The sequence below is a fragment of the Narcine bancroftii genome, chromosome 1, assembly GCF_036971445.1.
Source record: "Narcine bancroftii isolate sNarBan1 chromosome 1, sNarBan1.hap1, whole genome shotgun sequence".
NCBI classification, from domain to species: Eukaryota; Metazoa; Chordata; class Chondrichthyes; order Torpediniformes; family Narcinidae; genus Narcine; species Narcine bancroftii.
In genome coordinates this window covers 4,507,895-4,529,317 of record NC_091469.1, presented here as the reverse complement: position 1 = coordinate 4,529,317, position 21,423 = coordinate 4,507,895, and the positions used below count along the sequence as shown (strand labels likewise).

Sequence of the window (21,423 nt, the reverse complement as noted above, 5' to 3'; positions counted from 1 at the left end):
TTACTGGGGAATTTTTGAACTAAACCTGTGACTAACATTTATTTGTTGACCAATGTGCATAATCGTTCTCTGTTGCAACTGAACAAAGTTAAATACAAGTCAAAGCAAAGACTTTAATTTGAATACAGTAATATGTCATGTCACAAAGCAGATGTGTTCCTGGCACCTCCACTATTATATGGTCTTGTAGAGTGTCTTTCTTAAAGGATGAAAAGCTTTGTTCACAGGCCTTTGAAGAGTCAGCAGTGGGATCATTGGGCAGTATTCCTGGAGTTAAAAGATTGCATCTTCAAGTTCCACCAAAAATGTTTAGCTTGGCACTCAGTGCAGGAATGCTGCTTGAGCCAATGGCTCTCTCACCTACTACTCTTCTCTGGTATTCGGTCCCACTTTTTGCCACCCCACTGTTTGTCCTTGTGTTTCTCACCCTATGTCACTTTGCCATCTGTCTCTTGTGCTGCACTTATAGACCCATTCCCCAACAAAATTATTAACTGCCCCTTCAGACCAAACAGGAATCCTGGAATTATGTGACATCCAACATAGCGTAGCAGTTTGCTAGTAACTTGGGAAAGTTCTCGTACTGTTGCTAGAGTGCATGTGAGATTTTAAAAGCTTCCTAACAACTGCTATCTGCAGGTGTATTGGAGATTTGACTTGGTACCATCCCCCCCTTACTATAGTGGGTTAACATTCGAAAGTTACACTATTCACCTGCAGGCATTGCCATTTTACAGTGGGTGGGAAGTTGTTTATGCTCTGATACATTAGGCCCTTTCAAACTGCCATGTAAACTGGGGTTAACCGGGCAGTTTGCATGGTTAGCGCCACAGTTACACAGCAGTTTGAAAGGATCCAACTGGGTCATCCTCGCCGGAACCCAACCGGGTCCCTGACCTACCTCAGAGGTAGTCGGGGAACCCAGTTAAACTTACCTAGGTCTGGACCATGGCTGATTTGAACAGGAAAATGGCTAATCTGCTTATTCCGGTGACATCAGCACTTGGATGCATGTGTCACCGGGCAGCCAGTATCTGAACATCTGGCAGTACTTCTGGGGAGTGCGTGACACATCATTGTGAGGGCTAGATCTCCCTTAAATTGCCAGGTTGGTGATTTAATGGGTAGATTCCCCCTACGATCTGAAAGATGCTTTCAGCATTTGCCCCAGTAATCACCCCCAGGTTCCAGGAGGGCTGCAATATGAAAGGGGCTAGCTTTCTTTGTAATTGGATTTTTCCTTTTCTCTCATGGTCAGCTTCAACCTCTTTGAGAAAGAAACCATCGGCCACGCAGGGGAAAGAAGAGTCTGAATCTGCTGAGGAAGAGGAAGATGAGGAGGAAGAGTATCCAGCATCTGAGGGAAGCGAAAATGAGATGGAGACTGAAATTCTTGATTATATGTGATTTCATTGAATGTGGGCTGGATTCAGTTACTTGAGGGGTGAGAAGAGCAACGCTATGTTGCATTTAAAATACCCCTTTATACTAACTGTGGTAATTTTGCAGGAATGGTTTATAATATCACGTAGAGCTTGTGCAGCAGGATTAGCTGACAAAGATATTATGGGATCCATCAGCTGATATGTATGCAGCATATTTTGTTTCCCCATTATGTGAATTGTGAAGTTAATAAAGATGAGCTGTGGTGTAGTCACCAGAAACTGTTCCAGACATTCCCATTGCAGGTAACCAGGTTAAGTTGCAAGACCTTTGTTTTTAGGCAGTTTAGTGTGTTAATTTTTTATTAAACAGTGGGCATTTCTGACCATAATTCTCCAAGGTAGTAATTCATAATCTGGCCTGAAATGAAATTGTGTTTTCACCAACAACTGTTAGTCCACTATCAGACACTGGCAGAGATGAGGGCAAGTTCACCATCTTGTCTGGGTAAGAGTACAACTAATAGACTATAGTAGTGGTAGGGAAAGAGGAGATTTCGCTATTGGATTTGGTTGCTTTGATTGCTTTTTTAAATTTTCTTGCTCTGAAACCAACTTCAGTCACATTTATCATTCGTCAATGGCTGAATCAGTTTCTGAAGGCCAGGATTCTTCCCACTTTTTTTTTCTTTCTTTCTTTGGCTTGGCTTCGCGGACGAAGATTTATGGAGGGGTATGTCCATGTCTGCTGCAGGCTCACTGGTGACTGACAAGTCCGATGCGGGACAGGCAGGCGCAGTTGCAAGGGAAAATTGGTGGGTTGGGGTTGGGTGTTGGGTTTTTCCTCCTTTGTCTTTTGTCAGTGAGGTGGGCTCTGCGGTCTTCTTCAAAGGAGGTTGCTGCCCGCCAAACTGTGAGGCGCCAAGATGCACGGTTGGAGGCGAGATCAGCCCACTGGTGGTGGTCAATGTGGCAGGCACCAAGAGATTTCTTTAAGCAGTCCTTGTACCTCTTCTTTGGTGCACCTCTGTCTCGGTGGCTAGTGGAGAGCTCGCCATATAACACGATCTTGGGAAGCCGATGGTCCTCCATTCTGGAGACGTGACCCACCACTGCACATTCATTGAAACTTCCCTACATTTGTGTAATTCCAGCAAACCTATAATTCTCAATAACAGCACAGAGGTCTTGGTTCATTCAATTTGTGCTTAAATTCTTTGGCTGTGGGAGAGAATGAATAAATACAACTGCAAATAAAAGGCAGAAGAATATATGCCAAACAAATGTTTAATTACTCTGTACCCATAGTATTCCCACAGAGATTTCTTGATAGTTTGGTTTGTAGAATATTAGTATTAAGAATGGATTGTATGTGCCTTGAATTGATGCATACAATACTTATGCGAGACTCCAAGCTTCAGGTAGATTTTTAAGTAGTGTTCAACAGTTCACCTTGATATCTAATTATACCTTTGTTTCGGCACTTACTTTGAATCTGATGGAAGCATGACGTGACAATAACATGGAATCAGAACGTTCACTGGTGATTGAGGAGGCCGTTTGGTTTTTTTTTCTTCTCAGCACCATCCTCCTCTCCTTGAAAGTGTTAAAAATAATCCAAATTTCCAGAACTATCTGTGCAAATGGCTGAAGGAGGCAGATTATGGTGTGCAGACTCACTGTAATCTAATATAATTGGAAGACATGTAAGCAACAGGTGCTTGAAACTCAGATCACAAACTATTCTCATTCTAGAGAAACTCGCAGCTGTGAAAACATTTATTAGGATAAGAGTGTAATTTGTGGTACTGTTTACCTACAAGAAGTAGCTTTTTTTTGGTGTGACATCAATACAAATTATTTTCTGTTCCGTCATGTTTCTTGCGTCTCCACTATCAAATGAAAACTGACTCTAATCCCCATCAGAGATCTGGAGCGCTCTTGTTCCTCTGCACACATTTCAAAAACTAGATTTTATAAAATTAACTCGTCGCACTACCTGTGCTCAGGGCGGTGCTCACAACTGTACAACTTTATGAATCCATATAGAAAATGTCAGTCATTATTAAAGAGATTAATTTGCATCCTTATAGGGGATTAAGCAGGAGTCCAGGACCAGATTGGAAAGTATTTCAAAGTTTGGGATTGTCCAGGTGGCCTACTTCTCAGAGCATAAAAATATTTGTCTTGCACGTCTCTCTTAAACTTCTTCATATTTTAAAACTCTTTATCCAGAAAACCGTTCTATTCAATTTCTTACTCAATTTATTTGTGATCATTTGTTTCTTTAATGACTACTTTAAACTCTCTTCAATTTGTTTCCACCATCTGTCTGACTTGAATGTTGTGAGCAGTTGTTTTACCATGGTTTCTAAAATTATTTCAGTTTTTGAGTCCTGTGTTGAATCAAAAGGTCCGAGACAAGGTTTACAACTAGCAGGCATTAAACTTGCACAAATTGGATCCACAACCTCCCCTCCAGTCGAACAAACCTGCATGTTTAATTACCTGCTTGCCTTATAAAGTGCCCTTTAATTGCAGTTATATTATCACCAGGAATGAAGCAGTAAGTTTGCAGACTGGTAAATAATTAGCCAGGATCCTGAAAAGAAATTCCCTGGATTACATGTGTCTTGGAAGGAGTCCACATCCCATAACCAATATCAAGCAGTGTTAGAGTTAGATACTGAGCTAAGTCAATGCTCTGACAGAATTACCTTTAAGTAAAGTAAAATGCTGCCACATCTGATTGGTTGTTGCTTAGGGATGTACCAACATACAAAGCATAAACCATCCTGGATGATTGAGTTCCTGAAAATTGTTGTTCCCATGAGATCTTTATCAAAAATATTCACAGCTCTGATCATCAAATCTTGAAGGATGCCAGCTGCTCTTCACATCCTTATTTCCCCACTCCATCCCCATAACAGTAACAAATGTCTCTTGTGATGAAGTGGTCCCGTACCACTGCAAGGTGTGGAAAGATTGATGGACAGAGATCATTGCAGGCAGTTCTGATTTGAATTGTGATGAGCGATGAGACCTGAGTTGGAAAGTAAGGCTGACAGATGATGTGGTAAAACATCTGTCACTATACAGACTTTCATGTGATGTTGACTATTTCAGTATGATTGTTCCCATATTTTGTGAGTGTTCTACAAAAGTGATGAGTTGCAGACAGCCAAAAGCTCCAGTTTGTGTCACCAATAAGGAAAAGTGAGTTGTGACATATACGCACAATTAAAGCCAGTTTTTAATTTTTATAAACTGATTCCAATTTTTAAAAATCCTTCTCTGGGCACTAATTTCCACGAATCCATCCTGTGTGAAAAGAGAAATTTCCAGGTATTGGGGCAATGCTTCTCTTTCGATAGCACGTTTTCTCCTCATATTTAATATAATTTTGAATAAAACCACACCAAAGCACTGGAGGAACTCAGCCAGCCTTTTTGTGAGACAAAGATATATTGTCAATGTTTCTGGCCTGAGCCCTTCAAGGGCTGTGTTGGATCTCCACTAATGGAGATGTATCCACTGGACCTATAACAGATCTGAAGCAGAATAAGCCAGAAGTTGGACACCATAGAAAGTTGAGTGAAACATAATAGGCTGAAAATTCTGTGATTGTAGTTAAAAACACCAAAATGCTGGAGGAACTCAGCTGGTCTTTTCAGCAGCTATAGGACAAAGATATTCAAGGAAAAATCTGAAAAGTCAGAAAAAGGATATATCAGAAAGTCTCGGAATTTAAACAATTGGGGAGGAATCCAGACCAACAAAAGGTGTTAATTGGATGTGATAAGGGACTAAGCATGTCTGTGTGAAAGGAGACAGAATGGAAAGACGACAGGAGGAAGCAATGTGTGGGGCTGGGAGTTTAATGAAAGCTGGAGAAGTTGATATTAATGCCATCTGGTTGGAGGGTGCCCAGTTGGAAGATAAGGTATTCCTACAATTTACAGGTGGTCTCAGTCTGGCAGTACTTAAGACCATAGACAGGTATGTCGGCAAGGGAATGGGATGGAGAATTGAAGTGGGTGGCGACTGGGAGATTCACTCTATTGTGGTGGACAGAGCTGAGGTCCTCAATAAAGCAATCTTCCAGTCTCTCTAATGTAGAGGAGACCACAATGGGACCATGAATGCAGTAGGTGACCCCTGCAGATTCGATGGTGAAATGTTGGTTCACTCGGAAGGACAGTTTGGGGCCCTGAATGGTGCTGAGGGAGGAAATGTGGGTACAAGTGGAGCATCTCCTGTGGTCACAGGGTTAGGTCCCAAGGGGATGATTGGTGGAAGATGTTCAAGAGAGTCATGGAGGGAGTGGTCCCTGCGGAAGGCGGAGGTGGGAATAACGAGGATGGCGAGGCTGGTGGGGTGGTAGGTGAGGACCAGAGGAATCTTGCTCTTGGGGATGGGGCCTGGCCAGATGTGTGGGTAATGGAGGATATGCCACCAAAATGCTGGAGGAACTTAGCTGGTCTTTTCAGAAAATGTAATTTTGAGTGCTATTTACTTCTTTCTGCAAGCCTCTGTGTTGGATCTCCACTAATGGAGATGTATCCACTGGACCTATAACAGATCTGAAGCATATTTATGTTTTCATCTTATGATTCAGATGATGTGCTAATTTTGTGAATGTAATAACCCAATGGTTTGGATAAAATCATGGAGACAGAATGGAAGAAGAAAACAGCTAAAACATTCCTACTTTAAGCAGGAGGTTTGTGGACTTTTGATAAAGCATTGTTACTGGCCTTGAAACCTAGTTTGTGTTTTGCTTACATTAATGCCTACCTATTTTAAATAATGTAATTAAGATATACTTGTTTATTGAATTAAACAGACCAACCTTGACTGCATTATCTGTGATCAATATACAGCATTGGCTTGTATTCATTTATATGTGCATGTTAGAAAAGCTCCAAGTGCAGACCTGTGAGATGGCTTGCTGGCAGTTCCTTGGGTTCCTATTAGGCAGCTTCTTTCTTGGTGCTGCAGCAAGAGCCACGGTGAGTCTCAGCGCACTCTTCACTGTTTGTAACTTAAAGGGAGTGGTAAGATTACTAGTCAATTGGTAAACTATCCACCAAGGGGATGAGTTTGGCTTCCATTTCCCAGTGACAGATGGAGGGCCTATGTAGGTGTGAAGGTAGTTGGTAGGATATGTGAGAAACAAGGAATCAACTCATTAAATAGTTTTTAATTTACTGGCATTGAGCAATAATGTGTTATCACTGGAATGCAAAATACCAGTATCACAGCTGGTGAAAAGGATGTGTGATTGATTCAAACATTTTTAGAACTCCATCTAACCCATTAGTAAAGCTTGCTGGGTCAGTGTTAGAAGCAGGCTTACTCTAATCAATTTGATAGTCCTTCAATAAAGTTTGATGAAAAGAGCTGTGAAACTGTGTATGGAATTGTAAGATTAAAGGAAAAACTGATCAAGAGGAGCAGATAACTGGGGCATGAATGACCCTGGAAAGAGTTATTGGTTTTATATTTGGGACATTGAATGCTTGAATAAAAATAAGACTGTTAGGTCACAGTTCTGTATTGACCAAACCACCTTGGATCCCTCATCTGCTTCTGTCCTAATTCTCTTCATTTCCCTCCCTCTTATTTTTTTTTCTCCTTCACTGTCTCTCTCTTTCTGGTTCTCTTGCTTCTTCCCGACAGCTAGGTGTGGTGCAAACTGAAGGTGGTCGTGTGGAAGGCACCTATAAGAGAGATGGATTTTTTTCATCTGTGGACATTTTCAAAGGAATTCCTTTTGCTGCCACTCCAAAGCGATTTGAGAAAGCCGAACCACATCCTGGATGGCCTGGTAACATAATTCCTTTTTGCATTTTGTTGTGCCTTTACCTTCACTTTAAAATCAATAAAATATATCTTTTAAGGTACATAATCAAGTAAGTGACTGAGTAGAAGTCAGTGAAATTAGAAACTGCCATTCTTGTTTTATAAAGATAATAAAAGGAATCCTGAATGGTCTCACATAGAACAGATATTTTTTATTTAAGGCGCAGATTGTGGATGCTGTGGAGTTCCCACCAGCATTTCTTGCCCTTGAAGATTGTGGCAAAATAACTTTTTGAACCCTTACAATCGACATAGAGATATTTTATCATAATTTGATGCAACTCGGTGACCATTTCAGAGGGCAAAATAAAAATGGACAATGTTGCAGTAGGTTGGGAAAATCACATAGCACAACAGTCAATTATGGATAAGGATGAGAGATTTCCTTCACTTTGAAGAGAATAGTGTATCAGGTGTCAAGTCTTGTTAATTTTATTCCTGATTTTACTTAATTGATTGCCAATGAGAGATTTGAACTTGTATCTCCAGATCATCATTGCAACCCCATGTGGATTACTTGCCCAGAAATGGCCAGCATATCACTGAATAAAATACATTGTTTTGCTGACACGTCCAAAATTCTGCTCTAGAGACTGTACTTCATAATAGAGCTGACATTATTAGTACATTACTGCTGGATTTGTAAAAGCCTTTAACTTTATCAATATGAAGGCACTCTCCCTCCATTTCTAGCTTTTGAACTTTTAAGGGGTGCACATGATTTTAGTTTGATTGCATAATAGATAACTGTGAATTGTACATCACCACGTATTTTGTTTAAAAATATTGATTGTGAATTTGGAAATATAGCTTTGAACTATGGCACAAGCTCTAAATGTCCAATCCATCATTCTGAACCTGTGGTTTGAGGACCTTTTGTGGCCTGTAGGCTTGTTATGGGTGGTCTATGGGGTTAGCGGCAAAGCCAAATATTAGTGACATAATAAACGAGTAATGGTTTTTTTAAAAAAAAAAGGTTTCAAATTTGAAGAGAAAAGAGATAAATATTCTCAACAAAATTTCCTGCCCAAAAAAAAAGAAAATCCCAACTGGGAATGGGCTCGTGCTGGCAACCCTTCCCCCACCCGCACTGGTGGTTGTTGAGTTTGTCCGAGGTATGTAATGGGATCGTTAATGTGGTCTGTTCTAATTAACTTTATATTCTTGAGGGGAAAAAATTCTGAAAACATCAAGAATAAAATCTGCCCCAATTAAACATTGATTTTTCTTTGTTATTTATTTTGTTGAATTAATGGTGTTTATGACTCTTTCCCTCGCTAGCATACTGCCTACCCTTCAAAACTAATTGTCTGGGAAGTATTTAGATATTTTCTGACAGTTGTGTAAAATGTTCTTCCTTTCTACTAACTTCTGGTGCTTGTGTCATTATCAGATATCTTGAGTGCTAAAAAGTTCAAACCCAGATGTTTCCAAGCGACTTTCACACAGACTTCTGTTTTTGGGAGTGAAGATTGTCTTTATTTGAATATTTGGGTCCCACATGGGAGAAAAGGTAAATAACAATCACACAGTATTAAACTACTTAACTAACTTTCTCATTTCAATGTCTTTACCGTCTGTCAATTGATAAAATTAAACTTCCCAAAGTTATCAATTTTAGGAACATGCTCCACTTTCTTTCCTTTGAGATGTATTGTGTATGATAGGGAAGTTCTGTTGGCATTCTGATACCAAGTATTTTTTTACACCTTCTGAAGTAGATCTAAAGAGTTGAGGTCCTCTTGTACATTGTAATAAAAGTTGCAATTCATCCACAGTTTGATCAATGGTATAAGCATTCCTGTGTCCTGACTGACATTTTTTTCTTTTCATTGATAAATCAACATTTTTAAAAAGGTAAATGCTGGAAATCTGAAACAAAAGAGAAAAAGCAGGGAATATCCAGAAGATCAGGCAGCATCTGTGGAAAGAGAAATTGAGGAAACATTTCAGGTCAAAGTCCTGATGTTGCCTGACCTGCTGAATATTTCCAGCATTTCCTGATTTTTGTATGGTTTGATTGTGTATTCGGTGAGCTCTTTTGTAAATCTTATGGTTACCACAAATTCGATGGTTTAAGTTTATAACAAGCTGTTATATTGACTTAAATTGAATTATTCAGACATAATGAACAAATTATCTGTGTGTGCCTTCCTTAGTGTCCACCAACCTGCCTGTTATGATTTGGATCTTTGGTGGAGGTTTCTTGGTAGGATCGGGGCAGGGAGCCAACTTTCTGAAGAACTATCTGTACGATGGGCTGGAGATTGCATCCCGAGGCAAAGTAATTGTTGTGACCCTCAACTATCGGGTTGGACCACTGGGGTTTCTGAGCACAGGTGATGCCAGTGCACCAGGTTAGTGATCAAACTGTTTCATGACCATCATCCAGAAAGTTGCCAAAGATTACTCCTTGCTTCCTGACAAAGGGAGTCATTGTAATATTCTCAACAGCTTTGGAACCACACTTTGAGATTCCTTCTATCCAGAGGCACAATGGACATCATTTTCACAAAGCAGCAAATCCAAGAAGAATACTTTGTGGAACACTAAATGCAGCCTTTTCAACCTTTCAAAGGCCTTGAACTGCCAATCAAGGACGATGGTGAATCCTTCTTAAACTAGGGTGCAATCAGAAATTCATCCCCATTTTATGCCCATCACATGATGGCATGCAAAGCCTGATGCTGACCAATGAGCCCATCACAAACCCAATTCCTGTGCCTTCTGGGGTCACGCAGACTCTGTTGTCACTCTTCTTAATCTTTCTCTCTGGAATATTGTACCACACCTCCCAACAAGGTCCTGAGGAGTTGAGCAAATTTAGAGGGAAAGTGGTCAAATTGAACTGCCTTCATTCGAAAGCTGAGTACATTGGAAACATTAATGAGTTGCTATACCCGAATGGCACTTGCGTATGAGGACCTTTGAACTCTGACCTCATCGTTAACTCCTTTACTGAAATGTACAAATGGGTTCACACTAAACATCAGTAAGACAATGGTACTTTACTAACCTGTACCCTGATAGTATTAGCATATGAATCCACACACTTTGCTGTAAATTTTTCTCGCTCTCAAAGTTTGCACTACTTTTAAGAACTTGCTGGAGCTAAATTTTAGTCTTTTGTGTATGTGTTTGAACAACCAGTAAAATTATTGTTAATGTTGTATCAATCTACCTTTCTGGCCCAGAGAGAGAGTGGTTGCCTGCCATTTCCACTAGTAATGAATCCTTCTTAAACTTTCTTTTTAATGTTTGTATTTTTCTTGCTTCACTTTTGTCTATCATTGTTATTTGTTGAAATGCACAGGTAACCAAGGTTTGTGGGACCAGCACATGGCTATTAGTTGGGTGAAAAGAAACATTGCTGCATTTGGTGGAGACCCAAATAAAATAACGATCTTTGGAGAGTCTGCAGGAGCTGCTAGTGTCAACCTCCAGGTAACCAGACAATGGCAATGAAGAGTAATGTGGATAGAGCAGGTCTGAGATTGGTTCAGTCTCTACTGAGCTGGAGCACTTGAACCTGGTGGGAAATAATGTGAGAGATTCTTGATCATTTCCCTGATTAAATGGAAATAGAACCAATTTTTATATAATCAGAATACATCAGAGATAATTATAAATTAGATTTGACTCTGTTCAAAATAAGTAGCTGCATGGTCGCTGGAACTATATTTTTAAAAAATTTATTCACGATATAAATGTGAATAAAGCAAAATAGTGAAAAGTATTTTCATGTTTTTAGCATCCTATTTTTGTATACATTTTGTTATTATTCCGTGTTAATCCTTTATTTTACTACTAGCACCATTGCCACTAATTGGACCCTGATGATTCTCCCCACTCTGAGTATCAGGGACTGATCTGTAACAAGGAGTCAATGACGTGCACTCAGGATGAGTCGATGACCTTCTGTATACTGGGTGAATTAATGATGTGTCCACCCAACTAAGGCAATGAACTGCACACCTGGTGAATTGGAATCAGAACCGGAATTATTTTAGCATGAGAGATTATTTGATCACTTCCATGGGTTAGCTGAGGGCCTCGCATGGAATATTGATTTTATTCAATCCTATTTTCCTCTTTACAATCTGTTTTATCTCCAGGAATTTTCTGACAGACATTCAAAACATTGTTTTCTGCACAAGTTTCTAGATATTACTCCAGATATTACTTACTCTGAAAGTAGAAGAACTCTATTTAGCTGGTCACCTGAACTATCATTTTTGAGACGTCTCTACCAGAAATAAGTTGGCACTTAGTAATGTAGGAATCACATAGAAGCACAGATGCTATTCAAGACAGAAGTGCTTGGAGTGTTACTCTGTAGTTATGTCAATGTATAAAGTTAGCAATGTTTGATATGGATCCTAAACCCAGACTGTGGCCCCACAGAATATAATACTTTAATGAACACATGTCAAATATACTTAGATTTTTCATTTATTTCACAGATATTGTCACCCTATAACAAAGGACTAATAAAGCGAGCAATTTCACAGAGTGGGGTTGCTACTTGTTCCTGGGCAGTTCAGAGGAACCCATTACATTGGGCACTGCAGGTCAGTAGAACTACAGAAATATCAATGCTACACAATCAACTATCTTCCAGAGATGTATAAGTATATGGTTGCCAGAGGAGTGGTAGAGACTGGTACAACTACAATGTTTAAATGACATATTGTCAGGTATGTGGGCAGGAAAGTTTTCGTAGGATATGATCCGAATGCAGGTGAATGGGACTACGTTAGTTAGACAACTTGGCCAGCATGAATAATTTGAGCCAAAGACCTGTTCCTTTGCGGAAAAAAATTACAACTCTATAACTGATCTGTGCCAAGTTGGATTGTCTGAGCTAGTATTCAATATCAAGATATCTGTTTTATTTAATAAGGTGAGAAATGTTATTGCACATGACCATGAATTTCTACTAGATGATAATCAGAATTTATTGTCACGAAATTACGTGTTTTCTGGCAGCATCACAGTGAAAACATTCAAATTATAAACCATCTTACAACCATAATACATAAAAAATAAAAATGGGAGTGCACAAAAAGTAAGCCAGTGTCTTTGGTTCAGTGATCATTCAGGAATCTAATAGCAGCGGAGAAGAAGCTGTCCCTTTGCCATTGAGTGCTTTAGGCTCCTCTTTCCTGATAGTAGCAGAGTGAAGAGGGCATGACCTGGGTGGGGTCTTTGAGGATGGAGGCTACTTTTTTAAGACACCTCCTCATGTAGATATCCTTAATGGAGTGAAGTCTGGTGCCTGTGATGTCGCAGGCTGAGTTAACAACCCTCTGGAATTTTTTCTTGTCCTGAGATTTGGTGCCTCCATATCAGACAGTGATGCAACCAGCCAGAATGCTCTCCAGGGTACACCTGTAGAAGTTTTCAGTCCAGTGTAGGATTTGGAACACAATGGAGTGGTGCTTTAGATGCGCTTCATAAAGTGAGTGTGCATCAGTTGTCACCTCGGGTCGATTCATGCACACCTTGTGAAGAGACTCTAGTAGCAGATGAGACCTGGTAAAGAGCCAGTCTGAAGGAAGTGGTCAAAACCAGAAAAAAGTTCCTCATTATGGAAATATTTAATTTATTACAAAAAAATTCCAATTTTAAGGGAGTGACCAATATCCTGAAAATATTCATAACTTAACACATCTTGGCAATCTCGTGCTACTTTCAGGAAATGTAAATTTAGTGTGCAGTGTATTGTCTTGGCAAGAATGGAGAATTCTTGGTCTGGGTGTACTTGATGAGGGCAAAGCTTACTCAAAGTGAGGAGCCAAACAAGAAAGTCTGGAGATGCTTTGTGACCTGCTGGGTTTCACCATCATGTCTATGTATTGTCGTCAAAAGTGAAGAAGAGCTAATGGGAGAAATATTAACTGTCTCTGAGATTCTGAAATGTTATGTGGCATTTTCAGCTTGCTAACAAGGTTGGCTGTCCACGGGATGATCCTGCTGCCATGATGGCCTGTCTGAAGATTACTGATCCCAAAGCTGTCACCCTGGCGATTCCTTTAAAACTTGTTAACTTGGAAAGTAAGACTGATAATGATGTAAATGTTCCAATCTCATTTGAGAATTTTTTTGGCTGTATTCTCACATAAAATATTTAAACAAAATGGCATTTACATTCTGGGGTTTTCAAAATGCAATGTATTTACAAAGTTCATAAAGAAAATTATCTAAAAGCTAGATAAACTGTGCATTGCTGGAACTATAATTACTTCTCTCTATTGATTATTGTTCTCTCAGCCCACCTTCAAAAAGTTTCTTTAATCCATCCACCAGATAGTCCATAGTGGCATTTATGCTCCACTTGAACTCTTAGTCCACCATCCAATCCTGTCTACTGTTGTATTTTTATATTTAGACATATAGCACAGTAACAGGCCCTTTCACCCTATGCCGCCCAATTACACTCCATTAACCTACAACCCCTACGTTTTGAAGGGTGGGAGGAAACCAGAGTCCTTGGGGAAACCCCACGCAGACACGGAGAGAACATGCAAACTCTTCACAGACTGTGCGGGATTTCAAACCCCAGTCCCAATTGCTGGTGCTGTATGTGTTACAATAACTGTGCTGCTCCTCCTGTGTCTTGATCTAATTTTCTCATGAATAGATCCATATTACTTTGCCTGTTGGCAAGGAATTCCACATTTTTAACAGAGCTGAATAAAGATTTAACCCTATTTCCACTCATCCTTTTTCCTTGCTCAGTGCTTGCCGTTTATTATACTGTCCTATAATGTGCTTTGAGGCCTCCCTCTGCAGAATTGGGCCAACACTTTTATTGTTGAATTTTCTCCAGTGTCCAAAATGACACCACTTGAAGTAAGTATTCAGGAAAAAAAAATGAAAAGCATTTTGGGTAGTAATTCCTGGTTAATCTAGGAATGAGATTGTGATCTTATTTTGCATGGAAGAGAAGGCCAAAACTGACCAACTACCTTCCTTTAAAATTCATTTAGCTCCACTTGTGTTCTACTTGATCTGGGCTCCCGTCATCGATGGAGACTTTATTCCTGATGAGCCAAAGAAGCTCTTCCATAATGCTGCTGGAATTGATTACATTGCTGGAGTCAACAACATGGATGGACATATTTTTGCTGGCCTGGATGTTCATTCAATCAATAAGGCTGGAAAGACCTACCCGTATGCAACATTTGTTATTTCATTTACTATATGGTTTGGTTGTTTTCTTAGCTGGGAGCCCCTCCTCTCAAGGTATTTCTTTCCCTTCCTGTCACCTTCATAACAAGCATGATTCTTTGAGAAGAACTTCGCTTCAACAGATGATTGAGAGGCTAGAAGACTTTGAGGGTGACCCAATTCCCCTCCCCTAAACTTTTTTATAAATAAATCATATACTGTTGTTTGCAAACTCTATTATGTGATTCAGAATTCAATGATGTCAAGATCTGAGAACTTGATACTATCCCATAGAATGGGGGATAATTGGACAGCTTTTGTAGAATATCATCAACAGTCTCATACAAATAAAGAGTTAGAAATATCCTGAGGTGCTTAATAGGATAAATGTAAACATAAACAATTTTGATACAATTTCACATTAGATTACATTACGACTGGTGACCAGAGGCTACATTGCTGGGAGGTTTCAAGACACATCATGGGGAGGAAGAAAAACAAAGATCCATTTTGCCAGTACTGATTGGGCAAAGAATAATTTATTCCATTCTGTCTGACTTTTCCCCATAATTCTGGGAGTTGTTCCTTCTGAAGCATTCATCCAGTTCAACTCTGTTCATTTGTCCCAGTACCTCCTCGATTTTTTGTGCTCTCATTCCTGTGAAGCGCTTCTCAATGATGTACTGTTTTAAAGCAGCATGTTAAGTATTTGTCATAGCACTGGAGAAGGTTTTGTAGAAAACAGATGAGTCAATGGAAGGTAAGAATAAACTATGAGAATTTTAAATTTGATATCTACTGTACACTTATTCAAGTTAGATTAATTGTACCTTGTTAACAACCAACAAAGTCAGGTAATGGACAAGTGTTTCTTTAAAAAAAAAACTCTTGTAACTCATTTCCATGGTAATATTGAAAATGCAATATTTTCTGTAGAGTTTTTTAAAGTCTCCACAAAATATCTTTGATTATGGTTATCTACAATATCCACAGGAGTGATCTGTATAATCTAATTCGGGGGCTCACTGTGGATACAAAAGGACAGGGTGTCAATATTACTTATGAGCAATATACCAGGAACTGGCCTTCCACACCAAGTCAAGATACCATTAAAAGAACAATAGTGAATCTAGAGAGTGACGTTCTCTTCTTGGTGCCCACACAACTGGCACTGGATCTTCATTATCAACATGCTCAGTGAGTAGTTTGTCAAACCTTTCCTTCTATCACTACATGTTGTGTAGCAGCTTAAATAGAAAGGTGCTAGAAAGCGTAAATTATTCAATTGTACCATTAAATGAGAACTGCACTCTGCTCTCCAATCAACCACTTGGGATAAAATCTGCCTGGCATCATACCACAAAAACCACAGACTGTAGTCATGAATACAATACTAGTCCGCTCAATATATGTGTATCCACTTGGTGATTATGCATACTTTAAACACAAGACCATTTATTCTTAATACTTTCCACCATATCTTTGTTTCATGCCAAGGCTATCTTTATTCTCTTTTCGGTTGTACTGATTGTGCAAAGCCACAACATTGATGGGGGATGGGCAAAGTGGTGGGGGAGAAACTGTCATTTTTTTTCCATCTATTCTCCTGAGAATTGTCTGAATGTTATTGGATACTTACCCATAACAGATAAAGAAGAACATGCAGCCTTGATATTAGTGAAATAAGTATGGAGGGAAGAAGAGACCTGTTAGATAAAGGTGGGAAGGAATTATTGTGCAATATCAGTCAGTGAGGTCAAATGGCCTGTTTGTTAGAAGTGATATTTTCCTTTCATTATTTTTATTTGTACTTGTATTTCATTCCATTATTTCTTATTCTTCCTTTCTTCTCTCCCAGGGGAGCTCAAACCTTTAGCTACCTGTTTTCCTACCCCTCCCGGGCTCCTATCTATCCCAAATGGATGGGTGCTGATCATGCAGATGATCTCCAGTACGTCTTTGGAAAACCTTTTGCTACTCCACTTGGATACCGATCAAAGGACAGAGATGTCTCAAGAAACATAATTGCCTACTGGACCAACTTCGCACACACAGGGTAAGCAAGCAGTGGCATTACATTTCTGCCGTGCTTTTCTATACAGGACTTGCAAAGCTTTTCACTGCTCTAATGAAATAGTTTTATGGTTAATGCTGTTATAAAGGAAACAGCACTGCCAATCTGTACAGAGCAAACCCCCCCCCCCCCCCCATATAGAAATATGATCATCTATTTTTAATTATGTTGGTTAAGGAATAAAATTTAACTCCACACTCTGGGCAAAGTTCTGTTCTTTAAATTAGAAGTGATGGATCTTGATAGGCAAATAGGACCATGGCTTGGCACCTCAAATGAGAAAGGGTCTAGAATGCGTGGAAGACCTTCAAAGGTGAAATTTTGAGAGTACAGAGTTTATGTTCTTGTCAGAATTAAAGGCAAAGTTAGCAGGCATAGGAAACCTTACTTTTTAAGGGGTATTGGGTATTTGGTTCAGAAGATGAGACGTATAGCAGTTTTAGGCAAATATGAGGTCCCTGAGGAGTTTTTAAAAAAAAAAATCAGGAAGACTAAGACAATGTGAACAAAAATCCCATGAGTTTCTACAGGTATATTAAGAGCAAATGGATAGTAACAGAAAAAATTAGTCCCCTTGAAGATCAGAGTGGTTGGCTCTATGTGGAGCCATAAAAGATGAGGAGATCTTAAATAGGTTTTTTTTCCCATCAGCATTCACTCAGGAAATGGCAGAGTCGAGGGAAATAAGGAAAACAAGCAGTGAGATCACGGAACCTACACGGATTAAAGAGGAAGAAGTGTATTTGCTGTCTTAAAGCAAATAAGGGTGGATAAATCCCCAGGACTTGTCAAGATATTCACTTGAACCTTAAAGGAGGCAACTATAGAAATACCAGGGGCTCTAGCAGAAATAATTAAAATCTCCTAAGTGATGGGGGAGGGGGGAGGTGCCAGAGGATTGGTTCCAAAAGTAGCCTGATGTCAATAGTAGGTAAATTATTGGAAGGTGTTCGAAGAGATCGGATTTACAATCATTTGGATAGTCAGGGACTGATTAGGGATATTGGTTTTGTTATTTAACCAATTTCATAGAGATTTTCAAGGAGGTTACCAGGAAAGTTGATGAAGGGAAGACTGTGGATTTTGACTTGTTACGAGCCCAGAGGACTCCAAAACCCAACAGCAATAGAAATTCACCAAGACAATGGTTACTTAAACATAATAACAAGATCATTCTTAAACTTATTACTATTAACTTCTAATTCTAAGCGCATGTGTATGTAATGTGTATATGTTCAGGTAAGTTCTCTGTTTCACTTCTCACTTCTCCAAGTTCACCAGTATCAAGCAATTCTTATACTGTGCACAGAATTTAACATTTATGAATCTTCACCAGGCTCTGGTGTTTAAAGGTAAATGGTTACCACTCAGGAAGCTTCTTGTTGATTTCAGAGAGAAATTTGTTGCTCATTGGACAGTCTCAAACTGATTTCCTCCAATCAGTCACTTCATTGTTTTGCCAAAGAAACTTGCCCCATCATGGGTTTTCCAAATGATAACCTCCTCTTCCAGGTCACTAGAGTTCCTCTTGTTTCCCTTATTTCAGGAGAAACACTCTAGCCAGCCATTTCCTCTTGTAAAGACTACAAGGGTTTTGAACAGGCTGAATTCAGAACCCACAACCCATCTTCAAAATGGAGTTTTTCAACAAGCTTGCCATTTTGCAGCCTCAACTGCTACTGTAGAATGGACTTCTCTCTCTCTGTAAGAGAAGAATCCGGTTGTTTTTTTTACCTCTCTCTGCTTGTAAAAACCAAATGACTCCTGACAGGGCTCCAAACCCAATCTTTGAAAGGTCTTATCAGTATCTTTGAGCCTGGACTTTATTGCCCATTTGCACCTCCTTTTGAAGTTCTTTCCAAAGCAGTTCCATTGTCTCTGCAAAGTCACTCTGAGCCTCAACATTTAGCATCAGCAAAGCTCTTGCATTTTAAATGAGATGTATTTTATGAAGTGTTACTATTTGTGAAGTGACCTACACTAAACCCCCACAACCTATCTCTTTTAAAGACATGTTTATCCATAACCATAATAATATAACCCGTAACAGTCTACATGGACTTTAGTGTTAGTCAGGAAGGTTCAGATGCTCAGTGTACATGGTGAAGTAGTAAAATGGATTTGACAATGGCTGGACAGGAGAAGCCAGAGAGTAGTGGTGGATGATTGCTTCTCAGACTGGAGGTTTGTCAGTACTGATGTGCCTCAGGGATCGGTGCTGGGACCATTGTTGTTTGTCATCTATATCAGTGATCTGGATGATAATGTTGTAAATTGGATCAGCAAGTTTACAGATGACATTAAGATTGGAGGTGTTATGGACAGCGAAGAAGGTTTGCAAAACTTGCAGAGGGACCTGGACAACCTGGGAAAATGGGCTGAAAAATGGTAGATGGAATTTAATGTAGACAAGTGTGAAGGACAGACCAGGAAAGGACATGCATGGTAAATGGTAGGACACTCAGGACTGCTGAAGACGCTGTTTACATCCGGTATCGCACGGATGGCAGTCTCTTCAATCTGAGGCGCCTGCAAGCTCACACCAAGACACAAGAGCAACTTGTCCATGAACTACTCTTTGCAGACGATACTGGTTTAGTTGCCCATTCAGAGCCAGCTCTTCAGCGCTTGACGTCCTGTTTTGCGGAAACTGCCAAAATGTTTGGCCTGGAAGTCAGCCTGAAGAAAACTGAGGTCCTCCATCAGCCAGCTCCCCCACATCTCCATCAGACACACAAAACTCAAAACGGTCAACCAGTTTACCTATCTCAGCTGCACCATTTCATCAGATGCAAGGATCGACAACGAGATAGACAACAGACTCGCCAAGGCAAATATTGCCTTTGGAAGACTACACAAGAGTCTGGAAAAACAACCAACTGAAAAACCTCACAAAGATCAGTGTATACAGAGCTGTTGTCATACCCACACTCCTGTTCGACTCTGAATCATGGGTCCTCTACCGGCATCACCTACGGCTCCTAGAACGCTTCCACCAGCGTTGTTTCTGCTCCATCCTCAACATTCATTGGAGCAACTTCATCCCTAACATCGAAGTACTCGAGATGGCAGAGGCCGATAGCATCGAGTCCACGCTGCTGAAGATCCAACTGCACTGGGTAGGTCACGTCTCCAGAATGGAGGACCATCGCCTTCCCAAGATCGTGTTATATGGTGAGCTCTCCACTGGCCACCATGACAGAGGTGCACCAAAGAAGAGGTACAAGGACTGCCTAAAGCAATCTCTTGGTGCCTGCCACATTGACCACCGCCAGTGGGCTGATATCGCCTCCAACCGTGCATCTTGGCGCCTCACAGTTCGGCGGGCAGCAACCTCCTTTGAAGAAGACCGCAGAGCCCACCTCACTGACAAAAGACAAAGAAGGAAAAACCCAACACCCAACCCCAACCAACCAATTTTCCCTTGCAACCGCTGCAACCGTGTCTGCCTGTCCCGCATTGGACTTGTCAGCCACAAACGAGCCTGCAGCTGACGTGGACATTTACCCCTCCATAAATCTTCGTCTGTGAAGCCAAGCCAAAGAAAAAAGGACTGCAATAGAACAGAGGGATCTGGGAATACAGATACACAATTCCCTGAGAGTGGTGCCACAGGTGGGTAGGGTTATAAAGGCATACTGGGCTTCGTAAATCGAAGTACTGAGTATAGGAGTTAAGATGTTATGGTACAGTGTACAAGATATTGGTGAAGCCAAATTTGGATAATTATGTGCAGATTTGGTTACCTAACTACAGGAAAAATATCAATAAGATAGTAAGAGTGCAAAGATTTACTCAGATGTTGCCTGGACTTCAGGAACTTTGAGAAGAACCAAACAATGCCTACTAGAATCCCTGAAAAGGCTGAGGACCCTGTGATATCTGTCTCTGAGGGTAACGTCAGAACATCATTCAAGAGGGTGAACCCTCGCAAGGTGTCAGGTCTTGATGGCGTAATTGGCAGGGTACTGAAAATCTGCGCCAACCAACTAGCCGGATTATTCACAGTCATTTTCAACCTCTCATTGTGGCAGTCAGAAGTTCCCACCACCTTCAAAAGGGCACAAATCATCCCAGTACCCAAGATGAGTAACATGGGCTGCCTCAATGACGACTGCTCAGTAGCACAAACTTCTACTGTGATGGAATGCTTCAAGAGGCTGGTCATGACCACAATTAACACATACCAAAGTAAAGATCTGGACCCACTGCATTTCGCCTATCATCACAATCGTTCCACGACAGATGCAATATCGCTGGCTCTCCACTCAGCTCTAGATCACCTTGAAAACAGCATTTCAAACATCCAGCGGTTCTTCAGAGACTACAGATCAACCTTCAATACCATTATTCCCTCGGTGCTGGTTAAGAAACTACAAACTCTAGGTCTCTGTACCGCCCCCCCCCCACCCCCCAAAAAAATGGATCCTTAACTTTCTCATTGGAAACGTCGTCGTCTCCTCACTGATCATCAACACAGGTGTACCCCTAGGATGCGTGCTTAGCCCACTGCTCTACTCGTTATACACCCATGACTGTGTGGCCAGGCACAATTCCAATGCCATCTACAAGTTTGCCGATGATGCCACAGTTGTCGGAAGAATCACAAACAGCAATGAGGAAGAGTGTAGGAGGAAGATAGTTGAATGGTGTAACGACACCAACCTTGTGCTCAACATCAGCAAAACCAAGGAGCTGATTGTGGACTTCAAGAGGAAGTCAGGGGAACACAACCCAGTCCTCATCCAGGACTCAGTAGTGGAGAGGGAGAAGCGGTGACCCTCAGAATAGAGGAATTGTTTTTCCATAGTGCAGTGGAGCAAGTTGAGGGAGGGACTAGGGGAGAAAGGATGGAGTCAAGGTGAACAGAAATAAGATCAACAGGGCAAGAGCAGGCTGAATCAAATGTTTCCTGCTTATCGGCATCTG

General features: G+C 40.5%; 2 protein-coding genes across 7 annotated transcripts in view; both read left to right on the top strand.

Moving 5' to 3' along the window:
• Window positions 1-7,142, top strand: part of gtf3c5 (general transcription factor IIIC, polypeptide 5) — a 30,789-nt gene extending 23,647 nt beyond the window's left edge. For 4 of the 6 annotated variants that reach the window (XM_069919218.1, XM_069919189.1, XM_069919227.1 and 1 more), the window contains exon 11: window positions 1,259-7,070. In XM_069919218.1, the coding sequence (XP_069775319.1) occupies window positions 1,259-1,407 (149 nt within the window). In that variant the 3' untranslated portion in view covers window positions 1,408-7,070. Of the gene's footprint in view, window positions 1-1,258 lie in introns of all 6 variants that reach the window. The other 2 variants (XM_069919207.1, XM_069919197.1) reach the window with 2 other exon arrangements.
• The window catches only part of LOC138762355 (bile salt-activated lipase-like), a 17,402-nt gene continuing 1,196 nt past the window's right edge, over window positions 5,218-21,423 (top strand). The window contains exons 1-10 of the mRNA XM_069936127.1: window positions 5,218-5,381; window positions 6,983-7,212; window positions 8,641-8,760; window positions 9,407-9,604; window positions 10,561-10,691; window positions 11,711-11,818; window positions 13,187-13,304; window positions 14,240-14,423; window positions 15,414-15,617; window positions 16,279-16,476. Coding sequence (XP_069792228.1) covers window positions 5,218-5,381; window positions 6,983-7,212; window positions 8,641-8,760; window positions 9,407-9,604; window positions 10,561-10,691; window positions 11,711-11,818; window positions 13,187-13,304; window positions 14,240-14,423; window positions 15,414-15,617; window positions 16,279-16,476 — 1,655 coding nt within the window. The remainder of the gene's footprint in view (window positions 5,382-6,982; window positions 7,213-8,640; window positions 8,761-9,406; window positions 9,605-10,560; window positions 10,692-11,710; window positions 11,819-13,186; window positions 13,305-14,239; window positions 14,424-15,413; window positions 15,618-16,278; window positions 16,477-21,423) is intronic.